General features: G+C 64.6%; 2 protein-coding genes across 2 annotated transcripts; both read right to left on the bottom strand.

Annotated features, from left to right (window-relative positions):
• Positions 1 to 4,074: 4,074 nt before the first annotated feature.
• Positions 4,075 to 10,443, bottom strand: AP1S1 (adaptor related protein complex 1 subunit sigma 1). Its single transcript, XM_067556548.1, has 5 exons — positions 10,333 to 10,443; positions 7,902 to 8,080; positions 6,960 to 7,068; positions 5,680 to 5,817; positions 4,075 to 4,704 (listed from the first exon to the last, which is right to left on the bottom strand). Exons 1-5 carry the CDS (start codon positions 10,333 to 10,335, stop codon positions 4,657 to 4,659), a joined length of 477 nt encoding a protein of 158 aa, XP_067412649.1. The 5' UTR covers positions 10,336 to 10,443; the 3' UTR covers positions 4,075 to 4,656.
• Positions 10,444 to 11,922: 1,479 nt separating this feature from the next.
• Positions 11,923 to 16,615, bottom strand: SERPINE1 (serpin family E member 1). Its single transcript, XM_067556446.1, has 9 exons — positions 16,546 to 16,615; positions 15,883 to 16,145; positions 15,393 to 15,626; positions 14,829 to 15,023; positions 14,400 to 14,598; positions 13,983 to 14,083; positions 13,759 to 13,845; positions 13,526 to 13,609; positions 11,923 to 13,059 (listed from the first exon to the last, which is right to left on the bottom strand). The coding sequence occupies exons 2-9, from the start codon at positions 16,142 to 16,144 to the stop codon at positions 13,022 to 13,024; spliced, it is 1,200 nt and encodes a 399-aa protein (XP_067412547.1). The 5' UTR covers position 16,145; positions 16,546 to 16,615; the 3' UTR covers positions 11,923 to 13,021.
• Positions 16,616 to 21,873: the final 5,258 nt, after the last annotated feature.

Raw genomic sequence — 21,873 nt, 5'->3', positions numbered from 1 at the left:
GGGCGCCCCCCCGCAAACCGCCCTGTGGAAAGCAGAGGCCCTTCCATCCCCAGATTTGAGGCTCCAAGGGCTCCACCCGTCTCTTCTCCTTGTCCCCACGCACTGCACCACGGGGGGAGAGAAGGGGGGGGGTCCCCCCACCCTCCTCGGCCGCACCCCTTGGAAGGGAGAAGGTGCCTCCACAGAACTTCAGCAAGGGTTGTGCAAAGGGTCTGGGGGACGTTTCCCCCTTCCTTTGGAGGAGCAGCCCCCCCCCCAGTCTGGCCCTTGTGCGGGTGACAGGTGCCATCCCTGGCAGAAGCCAGGTCAGCGTCTCTTCTAGCCCCCAGGGACGACCCCAGGCAAGCCCCGATCATGGATGGCTTAGCTGCAGCGGGTCCTGCTGTGAACAGGGGGCTGGACTAGACACCTCCCGAGGTCCCGTCCCACCCTCATCTTCTAGGGTGCTGTGACCCCGCTTTGTTGTACATTCTCAGGCGCACGAGAGCCACTGTTCTGAACCCTCCCTCCCCCTGGTTTGGACACCAAGAATATCATTGAACCCCAGCCGTAAGGGCAAGAGAGTCTGAACTCACTTCCCCTCTTCCGCTCCCGGACAATCTCCAGCGAGGGGGTCGGAAAACATCTAGGCTCTGTCTCGCCCACAGACTGAACTGCCTCTCCAATTACCAGCCCCCCAGGACTGAGTCTCCGCTTCGAGGTGTTTTCCCTGCTTTCCTCTGAGCGATTCCCCACCCTCCGCCCTTGTGTAAAGTTTTCAGACGAACGTGCCACAAGGAAACACGCTAGTCTGCTTTTTTAAAAAGTGGCTAGGGTTTTTTTCAACACAAACCCGTGGCATCAGAGCCCCATCCCTAGGACGCCCAGGGGATTTATCAACTGAGGGAAAACTCAGCCCCTCTGGGGGGTAAAATCCACGTGGCCCCATTGACTGCAGTGAACGGGTGACTTGACTCCATGGAGCCCATCCTAAAACGTACAGGCGCTGCAAAGAGATTTCAAAGCCTGAAGGGCCCTGCTGACTCTCTCTGTAACACAGCCAGCCAGACCCTCTCTCGGGGGTGAGTGAGAGTATTGTGGACAAGTTGGAGAGAGTCCAGCGGAGGGCAACAAAAATGATAAGGGGCTGTAGCACAAGATGTCTGAGGAGAGGCTGAGGGAACCAGGCTTGTTTAGTCTGCAGAAGAGAAGAATGAGGGGGGATTTGATAGCAGCCTTCAACTACCTGAAAGGGGGTTCCAGGGAGGATGGAGCTAGGCTGTTCTCAGTGGGGGCAGATGACAGAACAAGGAGCAATGCTCTCAAGTTGCAGTGGGGCAGGTCTAGGTTGGATATTAGGAAAAACTTCTTCCCTAGGAGGTGGTGAAGCACTGGAATGGGTTACCTAGGGAGGTGGGGGAACCTCCATCCTCAGAGGTGTTTAAGGCCCGGCTTGACAAAGCCCTGGCTGGGATGGTTTAGTTGGGGTTGGTCCTGCTTTGAGCAGGGGGTGGGACTAGATGATCTCCCGGGGTCCCTTCCCACCCTCATCTTCTGTGATTCTATTTTTGGAAAGGGGCGGCTAGTTTTGATTTAAAGACTCTCAGTACTGGAGAAGGAAGGAGAGGGGCTGTCAATTTATCCCCGTCGAGGAGCTGAGGTTTTCCCAGTGGTTCAAATGCTGGCACCCTAAAAAACAATACCAGCCACAGGACGGCATCTTTACCTGCCCCTCTATTTTCCCTAACAGACGCTCTCTCTTGTACAATCCCATGCCCAGAATTCAGTCTTGCAGGGCGGCCGTCCCCAAGAGAAGGAAGGAGGGGAGAACAGAGCCAGATATTCCATACCAAACTGCCTTATCAAGCCTATCTTTCCACTGGGTTGTTTCTTCCATCCATCGACACCGAAGCTCAAGGTAAAATATTGTGACTTTACCAGCGTTCTGCCCCGCAAAACGTTCCCCTTCCCGCCCTGCCAGGCCGCGGGGCCCAGCATGCCGCGCACTGTGTCTTGCTGTGAATTCACCACCATCCAAAGCCTCGAACCAGCGTCCTAAGGAAACCACCAGCATTTCCAGTCAGCTCCAACCTGGGGCGGATGAGAGAGAGTCTGACGTTGACGGGGGAGCGTGGGGGTGGCTCGGGGGTGGGCAGTACACGAAGGGCGTTTGCGCGTGTATTTTCACCTGCATCCAATTTCCAAGTGTGTGTGGGGTTCTTGGCTTTGTGGCGTCCGGTTCCCAGTCCTGTGCCGTTTGTTTCGATGTCCTGACCTCTCTGTTGTACTTAATAAAACACGTTTGGCCTGTTGTAAATAGCACGTGGAATTACTAGTTTTGCTAAGAAATAAAAGCAACTATTTTATTACGAGTTACTCTCATTATTTGCAGTTGGCAGGGGGGTCCCCAGGACACGCTTTCCGGGGATCCTAGTCCAATGGCCTCTCTTGCTCATGGCCTGCCTCGCCTCCACCCCACACCAGCCCAAGGAGGCCATCCAGGTGGGCAGGCATCCCCACCTCCATCACATCCGATCAAACCAATGGGCCCCTGTAGGCGGCTGTCCCGCTCCCCGCATACTGAGTGAAACCAGTGGGCCCATTTAGGCCAGTATCCCCTCCTTCTATCGTACTGGTGACGAGCCATTTGCCCCTCTGGTGCAGCAGCCAATAGCTGAGGTGTGAGGTCGCCACGCTCCCTGTCTACCACGGGAGTGGTTTGATCTTCACCACAGCTGGGTGTGAGCCCCCCGCCCACCCACCGACCTACACACAGCCAGCCCTTGGCCCTGTCGCCACGGCTTGGGATCAGAGCGAACGGGCCCCCCAGACCCTCAAAGTAACTGGTCTAGCCTCCCTGTTACGGGCTGGATGGGGACTGAGATTCCCTGGGCCGCGGGATGCAGGCCGGCCGGCCGGCCCTATGAAAACCGAGTAAGCCATTGTGTGTGTTATCGAGAGGCAGTAACTCGGCTCATCCATCATGCCTGTGGAAGAAACAACATGCCGGACTGCACAGATCCTCCTGACCGAGAGCGGGGGGCCCCCCGTTGGGCTGGGTGCTACGCAGACAACATGAGAGAGAGTCTCTGCCTTGGGGAGTTGACAATGTTGATAAATTCCCCCTACACCCCTCTGTGGAAACTGAGGCCTGGAGAGAGGCAGTGACTCGCCACCGCTCACACAGAGGGGCTGTGTCAGAGCCGGGCACTGGAACCCAGGAGTCTGGAATTCCAGAACCAGGAGCCGGGGCCCGTATCTTTCACCTTCAGCCCAGCCAGACCATCCAGGGTGTGGAGCTCGGACGCCTTCGACGCGGGCGGCCGGGAGAGTATCAGCTTTAAACTGTAAAAATCTTCACTGCAAGGACTGGGGCGGGGAGAATTAGCGGGGCCAAACTCTGCCCACCCAGCCCACATGCCCAGAAAGGGGCCCTTGGATGGGCAGTTAGATGCAGAACTGGCATGTGGGTTAGAGCAGGGGGCTGAGGGCCAGGACTCCTGGGTTCTCTCTGTGGGGAAGGGGCTGGTGGGTTAGATTGGGGGGGGGCAGGGAGCCAGGACTCCTGGGTTCTAACAGTGCTTCTGCTTCCTTCTGGGGGCTCGGGAGCGTCACGCACAGCCCCTGGGGCTGGGCCCAGAGGTGGGGACGTCTCCCACGGGGCACCCACAACTAGGACTGGGGGAAACTGAGGCCTGAGCTGCATGCCACACGGCAGCCCCAGGGAGGGGAGAATTTCCCCTCTTCCCAGCCAGGCCCAAGCAGTGGGTGGCAGCCCTGGCATGTGGGCTGGCCGCCGTGGCTGCTGGGCCGTGGGGGGTTGGTTGTTCCGGTCACTGGGGGGGGAGGGCGAACACTCATGGTTGCCCCCACGTGCCTCGGTGCTCTTGGAGCCCAGGACCTGTGTGCGGAGCCTGCGCTCACCTGTGGACACGATGGACAGACAGAAAGGAGATGGCTGGTCCCACCTCCCACAGCAGATGGGGCACGAGCGGGACCGCCAGGAGAGGCGAGGCGGAGGGACGGGGGTACAGACGGACCCATCAGGGTTAGCTAGGAGCAACCCCCCATATTAAACTCACCGCACACAGCAGATCTCTGCACACTTTATTCTCGGTCGCTGGGGGGGGCGCGGAGGGCACTCGCCCTGCCCCATGCGTGGAGAGCCCGGGCCACGCGCCCCTGCCCCAGAGACGCCGCTGAGCTTACAGGCCCTGGAGAAATGGCATCCCGGGATTGGCCGCCCACCCCCACCAGGGGCGCACAGCTCTCTTGCTGCAATGGCGCCGCAGAGGTGACGTTCCCAGCGGAGGCGAGATGGCGCCCCAAACCCCCCCCCCAGCATTCCCAAACACCCCCCCGCCAAGCCACAGCCGAGCCAGGCGCGTGGGGCTAGGCGGCCATTGGCAGAGCGGACAACTGGGAGCAGGGAAGGAGATGGACCCAGGGTTTGGGGGGGCGCCTCTGGCAGGGTCCTATGGGGTGGGGAGGCCCCCAGCACCCTTAGTGGTGTCTATGTACATTAACACACAGTTCATGGGGCTCACCCGCCCCCCCGTTGGCTCCAGGGTGAACTGGTCCCATGTCCGGCCGCTGAGGAGGAGACGTGCCCCCCCCCGGGGCATCTGACGAAGCTGGGCACGGATGGGGGGGGGGGGACACGCAGCAAGCCCCTGACTATGCCAGCCCCATCTCCTCCAGCACGCTGCGGGGTGACTCATCTTCCTGCAGCAGAGAGATAAGCGGGGAGGAGACGTCAGCCCCCCTCAAATAACCAGGCCCGTCTCAGTGCCCCCATGCAGCACACCTCCCGGGATGGCTGGGACATGTGGGGAGCAGTCAGAGCCGGGGTATTAACTCCGTGCCGGCCCCTCAGCGCCCCACAGTGCTGGGAAAGGGACCCAGCCGTGCCGGGCCAGGCGTTAACCCCGCGGGCTCTGGGTGGGGGACTGGGGTGGACACACGGCAGCCGGGCGCTGGGCTGGGAAGCCAGCGAGAAGTGGCTGCTGTCTGCCAGGATCCCGGTCGCCCACGCTAAGCGCAGAGAGAGCTGCAGAGCCCGGTGACTCATCCCCCTGCACCACAGCCCAGGCAATGAGATGGCGCCAGCAGTGGGGGGGGCTGCCGCCCCCCCTCCCCCCACGCTGCGACACAGCCAGGGCTGGAGACACAGGGGAGATGGGAGACAGGATCCCAGCCCCCCACCCAGCCCCTGCTGCTGGTGCACATGGGGCAACCTGGATGGGGGCGGAGGGGGGGGGATCGACTTGGGGGTGCGAAGGGACGTGGCAGCGGGGCAGATGCAGCACATAAGGGATTGTGGTAGGATGGGGACAACCTGGGGGGCTGCTCGGGGGGCGGGGGGGAGAGGTTCATGCCCGGCTGGGGGTCGGGGGAGAGCTGCGTCCTCTCCCTGGTTCCAGAGGCACCATGGGGCCAGCGTGGGTTAATTCTTGTCCCTGGATTCAGACCCATGGCTCTCCAGGGCCAGGTGGCACCGAGCGCTCCGGCCGCTCAGCCCCACGGCCAGCTGTGGCAGCACAATACAAACACAACCCTCTGGGGCTGCTTGCCTGACCCCTCCAGCCTGGGCTGCAACGCCTGGCCATACAGCTTGTGTCCTGCAGCCGGAGGGTGGGCTGGGCGGACACTGCCAGGTTAGCTCCCCCCCACATCTGCCCGCCCACCCGCCCACCCTACCTCCTGGAGCAGGTCAGCCTGCTCGATGGCCTTGAGCACACTCTTCTTGGAGGTGTCCTGGATCTCCCCGCCCATGAGGAACTCGTCCAGGATGAAGTAGGCCTTCTCGAAGTTGAAGATGATGTCCAGCTCGCACACCTGGATCAGGAAGGAGGGGGAAATATCAGGGCTGCCTGGAGCAGGGGACAGAACAAGGAGTCTTGGCTCCCAGCCCCCCCTGCTCTAACCCACCAGCCCCAGAACCCAGGAGTCCTGGCTCCCAGCCCCCCCTGCTCTAACCCACCAGCCCCAGAACCCAGGAGTCCTGGCTCCCAGCCTCCCTGTTCTGACTCACCAGCCCGAGAACCCAGGAGTCCTGGCTCCCAGCCCAGTCACCAGGACAGCAACTCCAAGGGACCAATGCCCCAGAGAGATGAGCATTTCCCTGCCTCTCCACACACAGGGAAGCTGGGCGGGGCACAGACCCCATCCCCAGCTGGCGTGGGGGCGGAAGAAGGGGGATGCAGCACAGGTTTCTGGAAGAAGCCAGCAGCTCTCTCCTGCCTGGGGCAGAGCTTCAGGGAGACCGAGCCGGAAAAGGGGGGTCACCTCAGCTCAGTGGGTGCACTGTGGCATGACCAGAATGGGCTAGTCTCTGGGCTAGCCCACAGCCCGCCTGGGCTGCGTCCTGGTGAGTGTTTGGGACCGGCGGCCGGGCGTCACTGCGGGACCGGCAGGGGGGACGAGGCTCTCCCGGGGCCTGGCTCAGTGGGACCCGCCAGGCCGAGCTAGCAGGAGGGCGGGCGAGTGAGGCCGTGGGACCTGCCCTGGCGGCAGAGTGGGGCCCCGGCGGCGGGGGGGGTGTTGCTCCCGGGGACTGTCCCAAAGCTGAGGTGTAGCACGGAGCCAACAGGGAATTAGCCGGATTAGCCCAGAGCCAGCTAAGCCCCATTAGCGTCTCTATCCCAGCGGCGCAGCGGGCAGGGGCTTAAGGAGGCAGAGTTAATGCGCGGAGGATTAGCTAGGATTTGCTCCCCACGCCTGCCGTGAGCCAGCGCTCAGCCTCGCAGCTGAGCCGACCCACGGGCCCTGCGCCTGGGCCCCCGCCCCACAGCCAGCCGCATGGGCCGGCCCACAGGATACCATGGTCACCCCCCTCGCCTAGGCTCAGCAAGTCCCACCCCCATCTCCCACCCACCCGAGGGTCACCCAGCCCCCTGCCCTCTGGTACCCAGGGCCCTCCGGCCCCACGCCCCTGTGTCCCTCTTAGGGGTCCCAGCCGCAGGGGGAGCTGCACTCACGCTGCCAAAGTACTTGTCCAGCAGCTCCACGTATCGGTGGATCAGCTCCAGCGTGATCAGCTCGTTGTCCTGCCCCTCCACGGCACAGCAGAAATACAGGCTGGCGTACCTGGGGGAGGGGGGCATGGCAGAGATCAGCTGGGGGGGGCGGGCAGGGGCAGAGATCCCAGCTGACACAGACCTAGGAGCATACATGGGAGGCTGTGGCACCTCCCAACAACCCCCATCGTGGCTGGGGGCATGTCACAACCCCCACCCACTTGCTCCTTCCGGGCCCCAAGCAGAGCGGCACAAGGGGCGGCCGTCCCCCACACCCCGTTCTGCCTCTGCTCAGGCTGTCGGGGTGAGAGGGGGCAAGCGCCCTATGACGGGGCGGCGGGGCTGCGAGGACGACAGGCTGCGTTGAGGAGCTGAGGGTTGTCATTTCCTACGGAGCAGCCAGGAGACGGGGGCTCCCATCTGGCCCCAGGGCCAGGGGTGTGGAATGAGACATGGGGCCTTTCCCCGCTATGGGGTGTTGGCACCTGGAAAATTTCTTCCCTAGGGCAGAGGAGGGGGGAGCTAGGTGTGGAGGGGCTATGGGCGGGTCTGCGCATGCTCGTGCAAGCTGGGTGTGGAGGGGTTATGGGGGATCTGCCAGTGCGAGGGGGAGCTGGGTGTGGAGGAGTTATGGGGGGGGGTCTGTGCGTGCGAGGGGGAGCTGCCCCAGGCTCTGCTCAGGCTGCCCCACAGCAGGAACCAGACTCCTGGCATCCTGGCTCGCACCAGCGAAGGGCTGTGAGGGGGTGATTGGCTGGGTGGGGAGACACCAGGAAACAGCCTTCAGTGTCCAGACTTTCAAAGGGGGGGGCTCCCGCACAGTGCCCCGTCCCTTTAGAATCCCTTGGTCGGGACCGGCCCGGACACAGGGCAGCAGCAGAGTGGGGGCAGAGGGCGGATCACCTTTTGTAGACCACCTTGAGATCCCTCCACTCGAGGAAGCTGCACATCTTGGGCTTGCGGGCCAGCACCACCTGCATGAGCTCGCGCACCATCTTCTTCTTCTCCTTGTCCGAGGTGGCCAGGTACCACTTCTGCAGCCGCAGCTTCCCCTGCCGGCTGAACAGCAGCATGAACCGCATCTGCCGTGGGGAGTGGCCGGGTCAGAGCAGGGCCGCCATGGGGAGCCGGGACGCCTGCCTGGGTCTGTCCCCGGCGCTGGTAGGTCTGAGCAGGGGGGCTTTGAGCCGGGATGCCCGCGGTGCTGGGGGCTGCCAGCAGTGCTGGGGGTTGCTGGGTCAGAGCAGGGGGGCAGGGAGCCAGGACTCCTGGGTTCTATCCCTGGGTGACTTGGGGCCAACCCCAGCCCCTCTCTGGGCCTCAGTTTCCCCACCCTGTAGAATGAGGCCAATGACACTGAGTGCAGCGGGCGGCAGCCGGGAGCACCAGTGGCAGGGTAGCCAGAGCTGAGGAGGGGCGGGGGCAGCAAGGGCACTAGGCGGACCGGCTGCTCCCCCGTTTCCCTCCCGAGGGCTCAGGTTCACATGCAGCAAAGGGGGGGCAGTGGCTCAGAAGCCCGGGCAGAGGGGTGTCCCTGCAGCGGTGCCCCTCAGCCACCCTGGAGTTCCTGCACGTGTCCAGGCACAGGTTTGCAGAGACCGGCGCAGGCTGCCAGGTGCGAGGGGAGCGCGGGGAGCCCAGGCCTGGGATAGGCGAGGACGGGGAGGACGGGACACAGGAGGGAGGAACCTGCAGGTTGAGGGGGGCGTACATGGGCAGCCCAGGCTTGATAGCGAGTGGCAGGGTGGGGGCAGCTAGGAGTCAGGACTCCTGGGTTCTACCACATCCCATGCAGACCCCGGCGCTGTCCATCCCAACTAGGAGGTTTGGGGTGCAGGCCAGTTCTGGGGGGCATCCTGATGGACCAGCCGCCCCTCACCCCAGCCCGTAGGGGTTTTGGAGTGGGATTCCAGGGGTTCCCAGCCTTCCCCACCGACCGGTCAGACACGCCAGCCACCCTACCATGCACACTTGCCCCCAGCCGTGGGCCTCTCTGTGGTGGCCTGGCCCCTGCTCCTTACGCTAATGACTGGCTGGCATGGCCCCAGCGCCAGAGGCATTAACGAACTGGCACGGGGGACGGCGGGCCAAGGATTCACCGCCCGCGGAGAGGGGGCCGGCTGAGCCAGATGAAGACACCATCGTCTGAGCCCAACCAGCCCCGACCTGTCCCGGCCACCTCCATTAGTCACCATCCGCTGACGCAAACCGGAGCAGACCCAGCGCTCCCCACTCCCTGGGCGTGGGGGTCATAAATGGGCTCTGAGGAGGAGCCGCTCTGACCTTGCGGCCCATCAGCCGAGCCTGGATGGACACTCAGTGCAAGTGAGGTTCCTGGGGGCAGGTCCTGTCTACACTAAGGGATGCAACTGCATAGCCCCATCATGTTGGTTCACCTACCATAGCTGCTAATGCCCTGCAACCTCATTCGTACAATAGACACAATCCCTGATACGGGCAATGCAGGTCCTAGCTACACCAGGGACTGCAACAGTGTTTGACACCACTTCTGGGCATGTCTGCAACAGCATGGAACAGTCATGCTTTGATACAACACCCCATCACAAACGCACAATTCCTGACCTGCAGCATGCAGATCCTGTCTACACCAAGGGGTTGCAACAGGGTGTGAAACCATTTCCCGGCAGGATCACAAACCGCACAACTGCCACGGTCACACACAGCAGCCAGAACACTGTTGGCACCGGCATTTCCTCATACACGCTGCACAGTGCCTTGGGGAGCGCATGCCCTCATCTACACTAGGGGTTGCAATAACACGGCTCCACCCGGTTACAAAACCACATCCACGTCAGACACAGCAACCTGAGTGCCTCCCCCCGTCTCAGGAGTTCAGCCACGCCCACCTGCCCTGCCTTTGGCTCTGTCTACACTAGCGGCTGCAACAGTGTCCGCAGCCATTTCCCAGCAGGGATATAAACCACGTGGCAACCGTGTTAAGTGCAGGGGAGGGGCCCAACAGGGGTGCGAGGGGCAGACGCGACCTGGGCCCCCCCCCGAGTGTGGGAACATAAACCAGCTACACAAACCCAGCCCCACGGACACGGACCCCCCGGGTGAGCCGCACGGACACGGCGCAGCTGGCGCAGCACCGCCGGGAGCTGGCCTGGGTCCCAGAGTGCCCGGCGGATCCCAGCCGAGGGGCCCCTCAGTCCGGCCCCCCACGGGCTGCCGCCTAGGGGTGGCCCCCCAACCCAGCCTCCTCCTCCTCCTACTCCCAGCCCAGCCCAGCCCCCCAACCTGGCCCCATGGGCACTGCCCCCCGGGCTCTCCCCAGCCCAGTCCAGCCCGGCCCCCATAGGCCCCGGCTCACCATGGCGCCGCCTCCGCCCCCCGGGCCGGCCCGTCCGCCTCGCTCAACCTGGCCAGCTATCGAGCCGGGCCCGGCCTCGCCTCCTCGCGCTGCGCATGCGCCGGGACGAGAGACAGGAACCACTTCCGGGAGGGGCGGGGGGAGAGGTGAGCCGTTTCCATGGCAACGGGGGCTAAGAGGGAGGGGCCGGGGACCTGTAACCTTGGCAACGGAGGAGGAAAAAGGGAGGGGCTGGGGAAGCCGTTTCCATGGCTACGGGGCAAGAAAGAGGGTGGGGAGCTATAGCCATGGCAACAGGGGCAAGAGGCAGGGTTGTGTCCATGGCAATGGGGACCCCTCCAAAAAAAACTGGAGCTGTTTCCATGGCAACAGGGAGACGCGGGAGGGGTGGGGGAGCTGTTGCTATGTGCGGTGCAAGAAGGAGAGGCAGGGAACAGGTCACATCCCTGGCAATGGGGTGGGACACCTGTAACCATGGCAACGGACAGGGACAGGAGGGAAGGGCAGAGGAAGCCATGTCTATGGCCAAGGGGGCAAGAGGGGAGCTGTTGTCAAGGCACTAGGGCAGGAGGCAGGGTCTGTGCCCCATGCAACAAGTGCAAGAGGGAGGAGCTGGGGGGGAGCTGCCGCTGTGGCAAGGGGGGACGGGGTGGGTGGTGGTGTGGTTGTCTCCTTTGCAATGGGGAAGGCGGAGTAAGGGGGGGCTCCAGGGGAGGGGTGGGGTGGGTCTTCAGGGGGGAAAGAAGAGGGATGTCAGGGGCAGGGATCATGGAGGGCTTGAGGGGGAGCGTCCAGGGAAGGGAAGGGATGGGAAGCCAGGAGGAAGTGGAGGGGGGCATGGCAGAGTGGGGGGCTATGGGCGAGGAACCAGCACAATGCGGGGGAAGGCGAGTTTATGAAGACAGGGAGTTTATGAAGGAGCCCAGGCCAAGGAGTGGGGCCCAGCTGGCAGAGCTCGCCCCGCCCCCCTCCCCACAAGGGCACAGCAGGGCCTGGGCTCATGCCCCCCTCCCTGTCCATCCTGGCAGCTGGAGGCACCTGGGCCTGGCAGGCGTGAAGCCAGGAGCCCCCCACCCATGCACAGTATGAAGTGAAGGGGGGCTGAGGGCAAAGCTGAGGCAGCCCCTGCCCCGGGAGAGGATGCCACCATCCCTGTCTGAGGCCCTGCTACACCCCTGCCCCCCCACCTCCGTTTCCCTGGAGAGCTGGGCTCAGAGCACAGCCCGGGGCTAGCGGCTGGAGAACACGGGCAGGCAGCGAGCGAGGCAAAGGCCTGTCCCAGGCGCACACGGTGTTTCCGCAGAGATTTTATTGCTTTTCTTACATATCAAAAGTGGAATAAAAACCTGACAATTTAAACATACACCCAGCCCCCCGCCCTGCACAGCCGCAGACACGCTGCCCCTGGGCACAGGCGGTCCCCCTACCACCCTCCCTGAGGGTCTATAGGGAAAAGGAGGCCTTGACTGCATCAAGGCGGCTCACAGGAGGCACCACAGCGAGGGACGCTTAAATCCCGCTGACTCCTGCGCTTCGCTTCCCACTGCGGAGGAAGATGCTGCAAGGGGGGGGCCTGGGAAAACATGACTCCTCAACTCATGCAGCCGCATGTTAAAAATAAGCTGAGTTTTGGGGGTGCTGCTTGCAGCTGGTGAGGGTGACTCACTGGCCCTTATCTGCCAGTGCAGGCCTGCCTGCGCACGTGCCAATTGCTTCACCAGGCACGCGGCGGCAGGGGCAATGACGCAGGCCCAGATAAAGGCCCGGCTGGGGCTCTCACGCAGGCCAAGCTGGCGGAAGGGCTCCTCTCGCAGGAAGGCGGAACGGGCTGGGGCCGGGTGGCTGACTCACACGGGGCCCTGGGGCAGTGAGGGAGCCAGCACTAGGAAATTGTGGAAATTCCAGCCCTTCTCGCATGCTTCTTGTGCTTCTCCCGTCAGCAGGGTGCCATCGCTCTTACCCCCCCCCATCCACTCCCCGTATGTCCTGGGTGGCACCTGGCCCAACTTTCCACCCCCTCACTCAGAACAGTTCAAATGCAAAATGAAGTTAAGAATATATTATATCCTCTAGAATATATTACTCTCCCCCCAATTCATCATTTCACTACTAGGGGGCAGGGGTATCTCACACCCAGGCCCTGGGGGACCCCCAGTACCCCTTTAGGATGCACCCCAGAGGAGGGGGTGAGGTAGCAGGCTCCAGTGTAAATACATCCACAGCCTAAGGCCCTTGCGATCCCTGGGCCCCGGCACCGTAGGACCATGTGAACTATTCGCAGGGGGCAGCTGGAGAGACCACCCCCAGTTCCTGGGGGAGCTTGGTATCCGTGGCGTGTGGTGGTATTTGGGATAGGAAACTGCCATGCTCATGGTGGGATTCCCTCACCAGCCTGGTCATGGGGGGCAGCCCTGTACCCAGTCCCCACTCTGCCCCACGCGCTGGGGTGAACTACGACTTCCAGCCTGCCACCGCCATGGTCCTGCCCCCATGGCCCCAGATTCAGTGGGGGGCGCGGGGGTGATCTCTGGGAGAGCGGGGGTGTGTGCGTCCAGGGCCTGATCCTGGAACCAGGGCCAGGCAGCTGCTGCTCAGACAGAGGGGGTGGAGGAGGGCCTCCCCTCCGGAGATGGATTCGCTTGCCGGTCTGCTCCCAGCGTGGGGCGGCGGGGGTCCCCGGGCTCCACCGTCAGGGCTCCATCACCTGTCCCATGAAGAGGATGGCACCTGGGGAGCACAGAACAGCCATGAGTGGGGGAGGAGGGTCGCACACTGGCTCTGAGTAGGGGGAAGCCATGGTCAGGGGTGCCCCCCTCCCCCACATACTCCTGTCACCCCCACTGCTCCCCCCACGCTCCACCTTTTCCCCACAGCAGGCCAAAGGGCACAGGCCACCCCCTGCTGTAGGGTGGGGGTTTGGAAGAGACCCAGGATGCTAGGTTTGCCCAGCGGCAGGATGCCAGGTTAGATGGGCCCCATGGCTGAGCCGCTCCTGGCATTCCTCAGTTCTTCAGCAAGAGGCTGGGCTGGGGTCTCTCCCCAGCTCTAGCAGGGGAATGGGGTCTGGTGGGTTAGACTGAAGGGGGCAGGAGGGAGGGCTGGGATCCAGCACTCCTGGGTTCTCTCCCCAACTCTGGGAGGACAGGGTGGGGGGGCGGGGTCCAGCTGTGAGGGACATGGGGCTGATCCTCACCTGTGGGGTTGTGCCGCACGACGAAGAGGAAGGGTCTGTCCATGATGATCTCCAGGGGGGCCATGCGGGCGAGGACAATGGCAGCTGCAAGACAAGAGGCGGCTGTCAACCCCGGGGCATCGGCTGGGCCGTCCTGCTAGCAGAGACGCCAGCTCCCCCACCCCCAGGGCCAGCCCCACGGCACGCCCCCCATCTCGCTGCTGGCAGCGCCATCAGGCCAGTGACCCGCTCACCTGTGGCAGACGAGGCTTTGGTGCCACTCTCATTCACCTCGATCTTCACCTTCTGCAGGGCCCGGGCCACGTACAGCGACTCCTCCTCTGGAAGAGAGAGAGGGCGAGAGGTCCGTGAGCCTGCGGCCCCGGCACCAGCTCCCCCTGCCCGGCACCGGAGAGACGGTGGTGAGGGCAGGCAGGGCGGTGGTGAGGGCAGCCCCCCCATGTGGCAGAATGCTCACTTGAGAGGCTGGTGAAGTCCGCGGCGCTGGGGCTGAAGACATCCCTCACGCCCAGCTGCTGCAGCGGCCGGCGCAGGTCAGACTCGGTCTCCAGGGAGAACCTGTAGGGAGCGAAGCAGAGACTCAGCACCAGGAGAGGGGGAACAGACGCAGCCCCACCAGTGTCTGCCCCGGGGGGAGGGAGGAAGGCACATCGGACCTGATCTGCAGCCCTACGGCTGTGTCAGGGCCTCACCCCTGCCCGCTCTCACCCACCAGACCCCCCCCTCCCTTCCAAGAGCTGGGGAGAGAACCCAGGAGTCCTGGCCCCCAGCTGCCCCTGCTCTGACCCACCAGCCCCCCCTCCCCTCCCAGAGCCAGAGAGAGAACCCAGGAGTCCTGGCTTCAGGATACTGGGCGTGAGTGGCCGGTTCTCACTTGGGAAGCACGAGCAGCCGGGGCACCCGCGTCATGTTCCTCTTCCACTCGCCCACCAGCCGGGCATCGGTGAGCTGAGTCAGGGCCGCCAGGGGCACGTCCCGGCCGTAGGGGGCGGCGATGAGCATGCTGATTGTGTCCCCGTGGTACGGCAGCTCCACCACGTCGTACTCCATGCGGTCCGGGGTGGAGAACTCGCCTGAGCAGGGCAGGGAGAGACGAGACTCTCAGGGCCGGAGCTGGGGTTCGGCTCCTTTCCTTTGGGAGGCGGGAAGGGGACGGTGCTGCCAGAGGCGGAGGATGGGGGCCGGGACTGGCCTGGAGCAGGACAGAGGACGACCCGCACCAGAGAACGGGGCAAGCTGACGATCCGCCCGCCACCCATGGGCTACCCGCCGGCCTCTCCCCAAGCAGCGGGGTAGGACTGACCGTAGTTGAACTTGGCGGTCTGCTCCATCATGGGCACCACTACGCTGCTCCCGTCCGGCTTGTGGAAGAGGCGCTGGCGTGTGGCTGCCTCCGGGAAGGGCAGCTTCCAGAGTCCCTTGAAGTACACGGCATTCACCAGCACCAGGCGGGTCAGCTCATCCACGGAGCCCGATGCCAGGAAGTCACTGATCATCCCTGCAATGGTGAGTTTGGGAGGAGGAGCGGGGTCAGAGGGCAACAGAACCCAGGAGTCCTGGCTCATAGCCCCCCGGCTCTAACTCACCAGACCCTCCTCCCAGACCTGGGGAGAGACCCAGGAGTCCTGGTTCCCAACCCTACCTGCTCTGACCCACCAGACCCCGCTCCCCTCCCCGAGCCAGGGAAAAGACCCAGGCATCCTGGCTGCCAGATCCCCTGCTCTAACACACCGGCCCCCCCACGAGCTGGGATAGAACCAAGGCATCCTAGCTGGCTCCCAGCCCGCCCCCCCCCCACTTGCTCTAACCCACCAGTCCCCTCCCCTCCCGGAGCCGGGGACAGAACCCAGGCATCCCAGCCGCTCACCGTGGGTGCTCTCCCGGACCCAGTCGTTGATGATGAAGCGCGCCCGCTCGCCCTCTGTGAAGTTGACCTGCTTGATGGTCTGGCGGAAGGCCTGGGCGAACGTCTTCATGAAGCCAGGAGTCAGCTCTAGGTCCCGCTGCACGAAAAGCGCGTCGGCCACGTCCACCCTGTCCTGGTTCCACGGAGCCGTCAGCTCCTTGTGCAGCCACCGCAGGGCCTGGGGGACGCCCCGCTCTGCAGGGAGGGACAGCTTGTCAGGGCAATGCAGGGTTAACGCTATGATGGGTTCCTGGCCCACCACGGAGAGGCAGCCACCTCTGGGGTGGGACGGGGGCAGGTTATACAGGGATCCCTCACCAGACGCTGAGATGCGGCCAGCTCTGGGGTGGAGGCTGGTTATACAGGGAGCCAGCCAGCACCGTGTGGGAGGCAGTAGGGCCAGCACTGACTGTTGGGGAAAGCGCCCCTCCCCTGCTCCACAGCACCTTACCATTGACCCCGTACTGCATCGCTGCCTTGATCTGATTCCTGCTCTCCCTGGCGGCCGCCATCTGCAGCATGGCCAGCACGGAGGCCACCCCGAACGGGGAGAAGGCCACGTTCCGCTCTGGGGACGCCTTGACCACCTCCTGGAAAACCTTCATGCCGAAGTCGGCGGAGAGTTCGGCCACCCGGTAGCCAGTGGGGTGGCGCAGGGGCTCAGCCACGCTGGAGAGGGCCGTGCAGGCCAGAACCATTAGTGGGAGTTGCATCCTAGAGAGAGAAAGCAGGAAGGGTTAGGAAAGAACCCAGGAGTCCTGGCTCCCAGCCCCCCACTGCTCTAACCACTAGACCCCACTCCCCTCCCAGAGCCGGGAGAGAACCCAGGAGTCCTGGCTCCCAGCCCTGACCCACGAGACCCTGGTGGAAACAGCAGCTCCCAGTGACCCCTCCGCCAGCCCCCCCTACAAACAGCCTGTGGGGCTTCCCATGAGCACGCAGCTCCAATGGGGCAGCTCCCCCCATCCCGTGCCGATCCCAGCCGCGGCACCCCGCGATCCCCGAGCAGGGCTCTCCGAGAGCGCGGGCACGCCCCGCCCCGTTCCGTTCCCTCTCTCCAGCCCACCCCGGGGGGGGGGGGTAAGTGCCCCACGGGTGCCCCCTCCCCTCTCACCTGGAGACGTGCCGGGTCCGCCAGAGGCTGCTGTGGCGGGCGGGCCCCGCCGCCTTTTTATGCGCTCGCGATGAACTCATCCCCCCCAACCCCCCGCCTCCTTCTCCCGCCCCCCTCCCGGCCCCCGCCGGCGGGGCAAACAGCCCGCCCCGGTCCTAGCGCCGGCTCCCGGGCTGGGGGCGGGGGGTGCATCAGCGATGGGTGACGGGGTTTCCCCCTCTCCCCTCCCCGGGTGCTGGCATCAGGGTCCCTAGGGGACGGGCATGGCCCGGTGCCCCCATGCGGTCAGGGGGCCCCCTGGCAGCCCCCATCCTCACCAAGAGGGATGCAGCTTAGGGGGCAAAGCGGGGGGGGGGGAGGGCTGAGTCCCTGTTCCTGCCCCCTCCCCTCAGGGCGATGCACCCCCTGTTTCAGCCCCAGCGCACGGCGCCCCCTGCTGTCACCCCCTAGCACGTCACTCCAGGGCATGGCACCCCCCAGCGCACGGCGCCCCCCTGCTCCCAGGCCAGGCCCTCAGGACCCAGACCAGTTCTACGCTGGGGGAGGGGTTGGGCAGAGCTGGGACAGAGCCGGGGGACAGCCCTGGGTCAGACTGGGGGGGCGTGCTGGCTCAGACGGGGGGGGGGGGGGCAGCCCTGGGTCAGAGTCGGGGGACTGTGCTGGAGGATGTTGCAACAGGGAAGCCCTGGAAGGAGATGAATAAAATGTGTTTCACCAGCTGGGAGCAAAGCCAAGGGTTAGAGAAGGGGTGGGGCGAGACAGGCTTGGCTCTGTGTGTGTGTCTGTGTGTGTGTGTAAGTGTGAGTGAGAGTGAGAGTGAGATGGTCCTGGCTCTGTGTGTGTGTGTGAGAGAGAGAGAGACACACACACACACACACACACACACACACACACACGGGCTTGGCTCTGTTTGTGTGTGTGTGTGTGTGTGAGACGGGCCTGCTCTGTGTGTGTGAGACAGTTCTGTGCGTGCGAGGGGGTGCGGTGTCCGCCCGGCCAGGTTCCGTGTGTGGGGCAGCCGGCTGTTTGTGAAGGGAGGAGGTTGGCAGTGTGTGCCAGGCAGGCCGCCGTGTGTGTATGCGTGTGACTGGGAGTGTGTGTGTGGAGCCAGCAGGCCTCCCCCCCCCCCACGCCCTAGAGGAAAGAGAAACAGCCCCCCAAAGCCTTGGCTGCACTGATGTGGGGGGACGAATTCCCCCCTCCCCCCCCCCCCGCCCAACTTCAGAAGAAGGGGATCCCCCAAAGAGGGGGGAGCAAGGAGGAGCTTTGGGCATTTCCACCCGGCGTTTGGGCGGGGTCTGCAAGGAGGCTGGGGCATGGGGCGCTGCGGGGTGATCCAGCCAGGGGTGGGGTGTGTGAGGAGGACTCTGGGGCAGTGGGGGGGGCTCTGGATGTCCTAGCACAGGGACAGGGGGCACACGGTCCAGAGGAGGGGGCTCTGGGGGACAGCCCCACATCCTGCTCCCCCAGCCCCATTGACCCCTGCTTAAAAATGCATGCCCCCACCCCCTCCGAATCCAGAGTTGCTCTGAATTCCCAGGGTCCCCGTTCCTGGACAATGTCCTCCCAGCCGCCCTCTGTCCCCCCCACTTAGCACCCTGCAGGCACCCTTTCCTGCCCTGAGCTGCCGGGGGGGGGGGGGGGGACGACTGTGAGCTTTGGGGGAATTCTCCCCAAGGGAGCGTCACCCCCTCCGGATCTGCAGCCCCCAGCGCTGAGCCACACGTTCCCATAGCCCGTCCTGTGGTGGACATTACGCAGGGGGCTGGAATGTCCTTGGCAAAGCCCAGCAGGGATGCTGAGTGGGGGGTGACGAGCCAGGAGGGGGGATGTGAACCAGGGGGCGGGAGGCCAGTGACGCCCAGTTTCTATTTCTGCCCTTGGCCGGGCGCCCACCAACCCACTTCCAAAAATAGCCCTTGACTGTCTCGTCCCTGCGAGAGAAACTCGCAGCCGGCGAAGGGGCCCCACCCCAGCTGGGAGGGCAGTGTGGTCTAGGGGCTAGAGCAGGGAGCCAGGACTCCTGGGTTCCCTCCTCAGCTTTGGGAGGGGAATGGGGTCCAGTGGGTTAGAGCAGGGGGGCTGGGAGCCAGGACTCCTGGGTTCTGTCCCTGGCTCTGGGAAGGGGGGCTGATAGGTTGGAGCATGGGAGGCCGGACGGGGGGGGGGGAAGCCAGGACTCCTGGGTTCTCTCCCCAGCTCCAGGAGGGCAGGGGGGCCTGGTGAGTAGAATGAGAGGGGGGCTGGGAGCCCGGACACCTGGGTTCTCTTGGCTCCACTGGCAGCAGCAGGGGATGGGGCTGTGTTTTGGGGGGGGCGTTAACAGCCCTGTCCCTCAGATCCCAGTGCCTGTGCGTGGGGCTGCTGGTGGCTTTGGGAACACGCTGGGATTCCCGGCTCCTCCTGGTTGCGGCGAGCTGGGGCCCTGATGCGAGGGGTGTGGAGCTGGCGGGGGTGGGCGGCCGGGACTCACAGGGCTCTGGGCCTCAGCTGTGAGGCGGGGCAGGAGCCAGCGAGAGACCCCCCAAATTGCAGCCCCCGTCCCCTATCCCACATCTTCTGTACATGGACCCCAGCCCACTATCGCCCTTCCATGCCCCTGTCCCTCCACCACCCCCGTGGCCATGTTGCATTGGTTATGGCGCCCCCCGCCCCGCCCATCCCACCCCCCCGGTGCAGGAGACAGAAGGGGGCCAACCTGGGGTGCCCTAGGCCTTCTATTTTCCCGAGACACCATGGCGAGAGCCACGGCCCAGGGCTCTGCCGGGGCTAAATGGGCCTCCCGACCCACTCTGGGTGTGTGAGGGGCAGGCTGCTGGCCCGGGGAGCGGTCAGGTAGGGTGGGGTCTGCCCCATCTGATTCCAGCCCCCTGGAATATGGCTGGAGCCAGGGACCCCTGGTGTCTGAGCTGTGGGCGGGGGGCGAATTCGACGGTGCGAGGGGCCAGCTCTGATGCAGGGCAGTGCAGGGAACATAGCCTGGAGGCAGCGCAGGCTACAGACCTGACTGCCCCCCAGCTGCCCCCCACCTTGGCCTGGCTCCCAGCCCCCCTCCTCTAAACTCCAGCCCCCACTCCCTTCCCAAAGCCAGGGAGAGAACCCAGGCGTCCTGGCCCCCCCAGACCCTTGTCCCCGCAGCCAGACTGTCTGAGCCGTAGGTCAGGAATGCCGGCTCAGCTGCTGGTCACTGTGGGGAGCCCCAGGCTGGTGGATCTGGCGGGTGAGCGGCTAGGATGGAATGTTCTGCTGGTCGCTCCCTCGTCCAGTCACCAGCGCACAGGGGCCTGGGAGCCAGGACTCCTGGGTTCTCTCCCCGGCTCTGGGAAGGGGTCCAGTGAGCAGAGTGATGGGGGGCTGGGAGCCAGGACTCCTGGGTTCTCTCCTCAGCTTGGGAAGGGGAGCGGGGACCAGTGGTTAGAGCCAAGAGTTGCTCTGTGGCTGGTCTAGATCCAACTCCCCCCTCCCAGCTATTTCCGCCTGTGATGACACTTGCCGGGGGGGGGCAGCGGAATCCTTGGAACATCAGAACCTTCCCATGTGCCCGGGAATGCGGGGCTGTTGCTACGCAACCCCCATGTTTGGGGAGCTAAAAGCAGCTGGCTAGGCTCTTACAGCTGGGACAGGCCCCCGCAGGCCCCACTGAGTCAGCCCCTCGAGGGTTGAACCCCTGCGGGGAGGCGGGGTGCGATGCTGGCATCCCATTCTCTGCCCCCTACGGTCCCCCCAGCCAGCCGGTCCCCCCAGCCAGCCCGTCCCCCACCCTGGGGCCAGAGCGGAGCCAGCGCCCCCTAGAGGGGACCCAGTCCGCTTCCCCTTCTGTACTGGGAACAGCAAAACAAAGTGAAAGCGGACAGAAAGTGTGTGTGGGGGGAGGGGAGTGGAGAGGCACCACGATGGGGGGGGGAAGGATACTGAACCGGAAAAAACATGTGTGGCTAACCACGTCACCTCGGCCGGGGGTCCTGGCACCCCCACCAGACACCAGCCCCCTGCGCAGGGAGTGCAGAAGGGCCCCTCTCCCCCCCACAGCTGCATCCTGTGTTTGGGGACCCCTGAAGCAGCTCCCCCCCCCCAGCGGTTGGCCCAGGCTGGGGATCCCCGAGGTCATTTCCTGGAAGTGGGGTGGGGGGGGGGGGCGCTGGGGAAACCCAGCTCGCTTCTGAGAAACCACTAAGCGGTTACTGGGGCTGGGAGGGGCCAGGCCGGGGGCAGGGGTGAGGTCACGCCAGGAGGGGTTGATGGGATTATTAGGGGCATGGTGGATCTGGGGGGGGTCACCCAGCAAGGATGGGGGTCACGGGTTGAAGGGGGGGCTTCTGTGGGGCATCCCCTTGTGAGGCCAGGAGGGGCTGCAGTCATGTCCCCCCCATGTTGTCTAAGCATCACCCCAGATGCATGCCCCCCTTTTCCCAGGCACCCCATGTCTCAAGCTCTGGTTGCTGGCTCCCAGATGGGATCCCAGCCTCTGCCCCAGGGCGTAGGGCCCGGCCCCGGGAGTCAGGCTGCGTGGGAAGGGCTGGCGGGTCAATATTGACCGAAAGGGAGAGTCTGGCGCAGTCACCGGGGGGGCGGGGAGCAATTGGCGCACGACCCAGACACCCACACGGCCCATGGGGAAACAGTGGGCGCTGGGGGACTTCATTGACAGTGGGAGGGGGGCTGGGAGCCAGGACTCCTGGGTTCTTTCCCCGGCTCTGGGAGGGGAGGGGGGTTGGTCTGCCAGGCCCCATTGCTGGTGGCCATAGGGGGCAGGCCCCCCTCTCCAGCATCTGCCCCCGTTGCCCTGCACCCTCTGCGCTGGATGAGGCATCCCTTATTCACGGCTGGGTGCCTGGCCGGCTCCGGCCCGTTATCTCCCCTCCACTCATGGCCTCGTCACCGGCTGCGGCGCTAATCCGGCTGCCAGACTGTGCCTGGGGGAGCCGCCGGCTAGGGGAGTGTGTGTCGCAGGGCGGGCATGTGCCCCCTTCCCCCCAGCACTCCAGGAGCCGGGGGTCAGAGCCCTAAGCCTGCCGCTGCAGAGCTGAAAAGCCAGCTGGGCTGGTCCCCTGCCACCCGGAGGCGAGCAGGAGGCAGGGAGGGGCGGGTGGTGGAATTCAGGACGCCTGGGTTCTATCCACAGCTCTGCCACCGCCCCCCTCCCCCGCCTCCCCTCATGTGGCCTCAGTTTCCCTTCCTCCCCCCTTCCCCCCCAAGGCAGCCAAGAACCCTGCCTTTGGCAAGTTGGGTTCTTTGGGCATGACGGGGGACCCTGGTCCTGGGTGGGGTCTGCACCCTGCCCGGCCTGACGGGGACCCTACCCTGGGGCCGGAGGGGAGCCGGCGCCCC

Source organism: Emydura macquarii, unplaced genomic scaffold (genome assembly GCF_026122565.2).
Source record: "Emydura macquarii macquarii isolate MOO-44397 ecotype Brisbane River unplaced genomic scaffold, CSIRO-AGI_Emac_v2 contig_306, whole genome shotgun sequence".
NCBI classification, from domain to species: domain Eukaryota; kingdom Metazoa; phylum Chordata; order Testudines; family Chelidae; genus Emydura; species Emydura macquarii.
This window is presented reverse-complemented; position numbering and strand designations above follow the sequence as displayed.

Coding starts and splice junctions, on each gene's coding strand:
- AP1S1 (XM_067556548.1), bottom strand. Junction 7,069..7,901: donor CTCAAGGTGGTCTACAAAAG/GTGATCCGCCCT, acceptor CCCCTCCCCCAG/GTACGCCAGCCTGTATTTCT. Junction 4,705..5,679: donor AGGCTGACCTGCTCCAGGAG/GTAGGGTGGGCG, acceptor TCTCTGCTGCAG/GAAGATGAGTCACCCCGCAG.
- SERPINE1 (XM_067556446.1), bottom strand. CDS start 16,144: ATGCAACTCCCACTAATGGTTCTGGCCTGCACGGCCCTCTCCAGCGTG. Junction 13,610..13,758: donor CAAAGCCTCGTCTGCCACAG/GTGAGCGGGTCA, acceptor CTTGTCTTGCAG/CTGCCATTGTCCTCGCCCGC. Junction 13,060..13,525: donor CGTGCGGCACAACCCCACAG/GTGAGGATCAGC, acceptor TGTGCTCCCCAG/GTGCCATCCTCTTCATGGGA.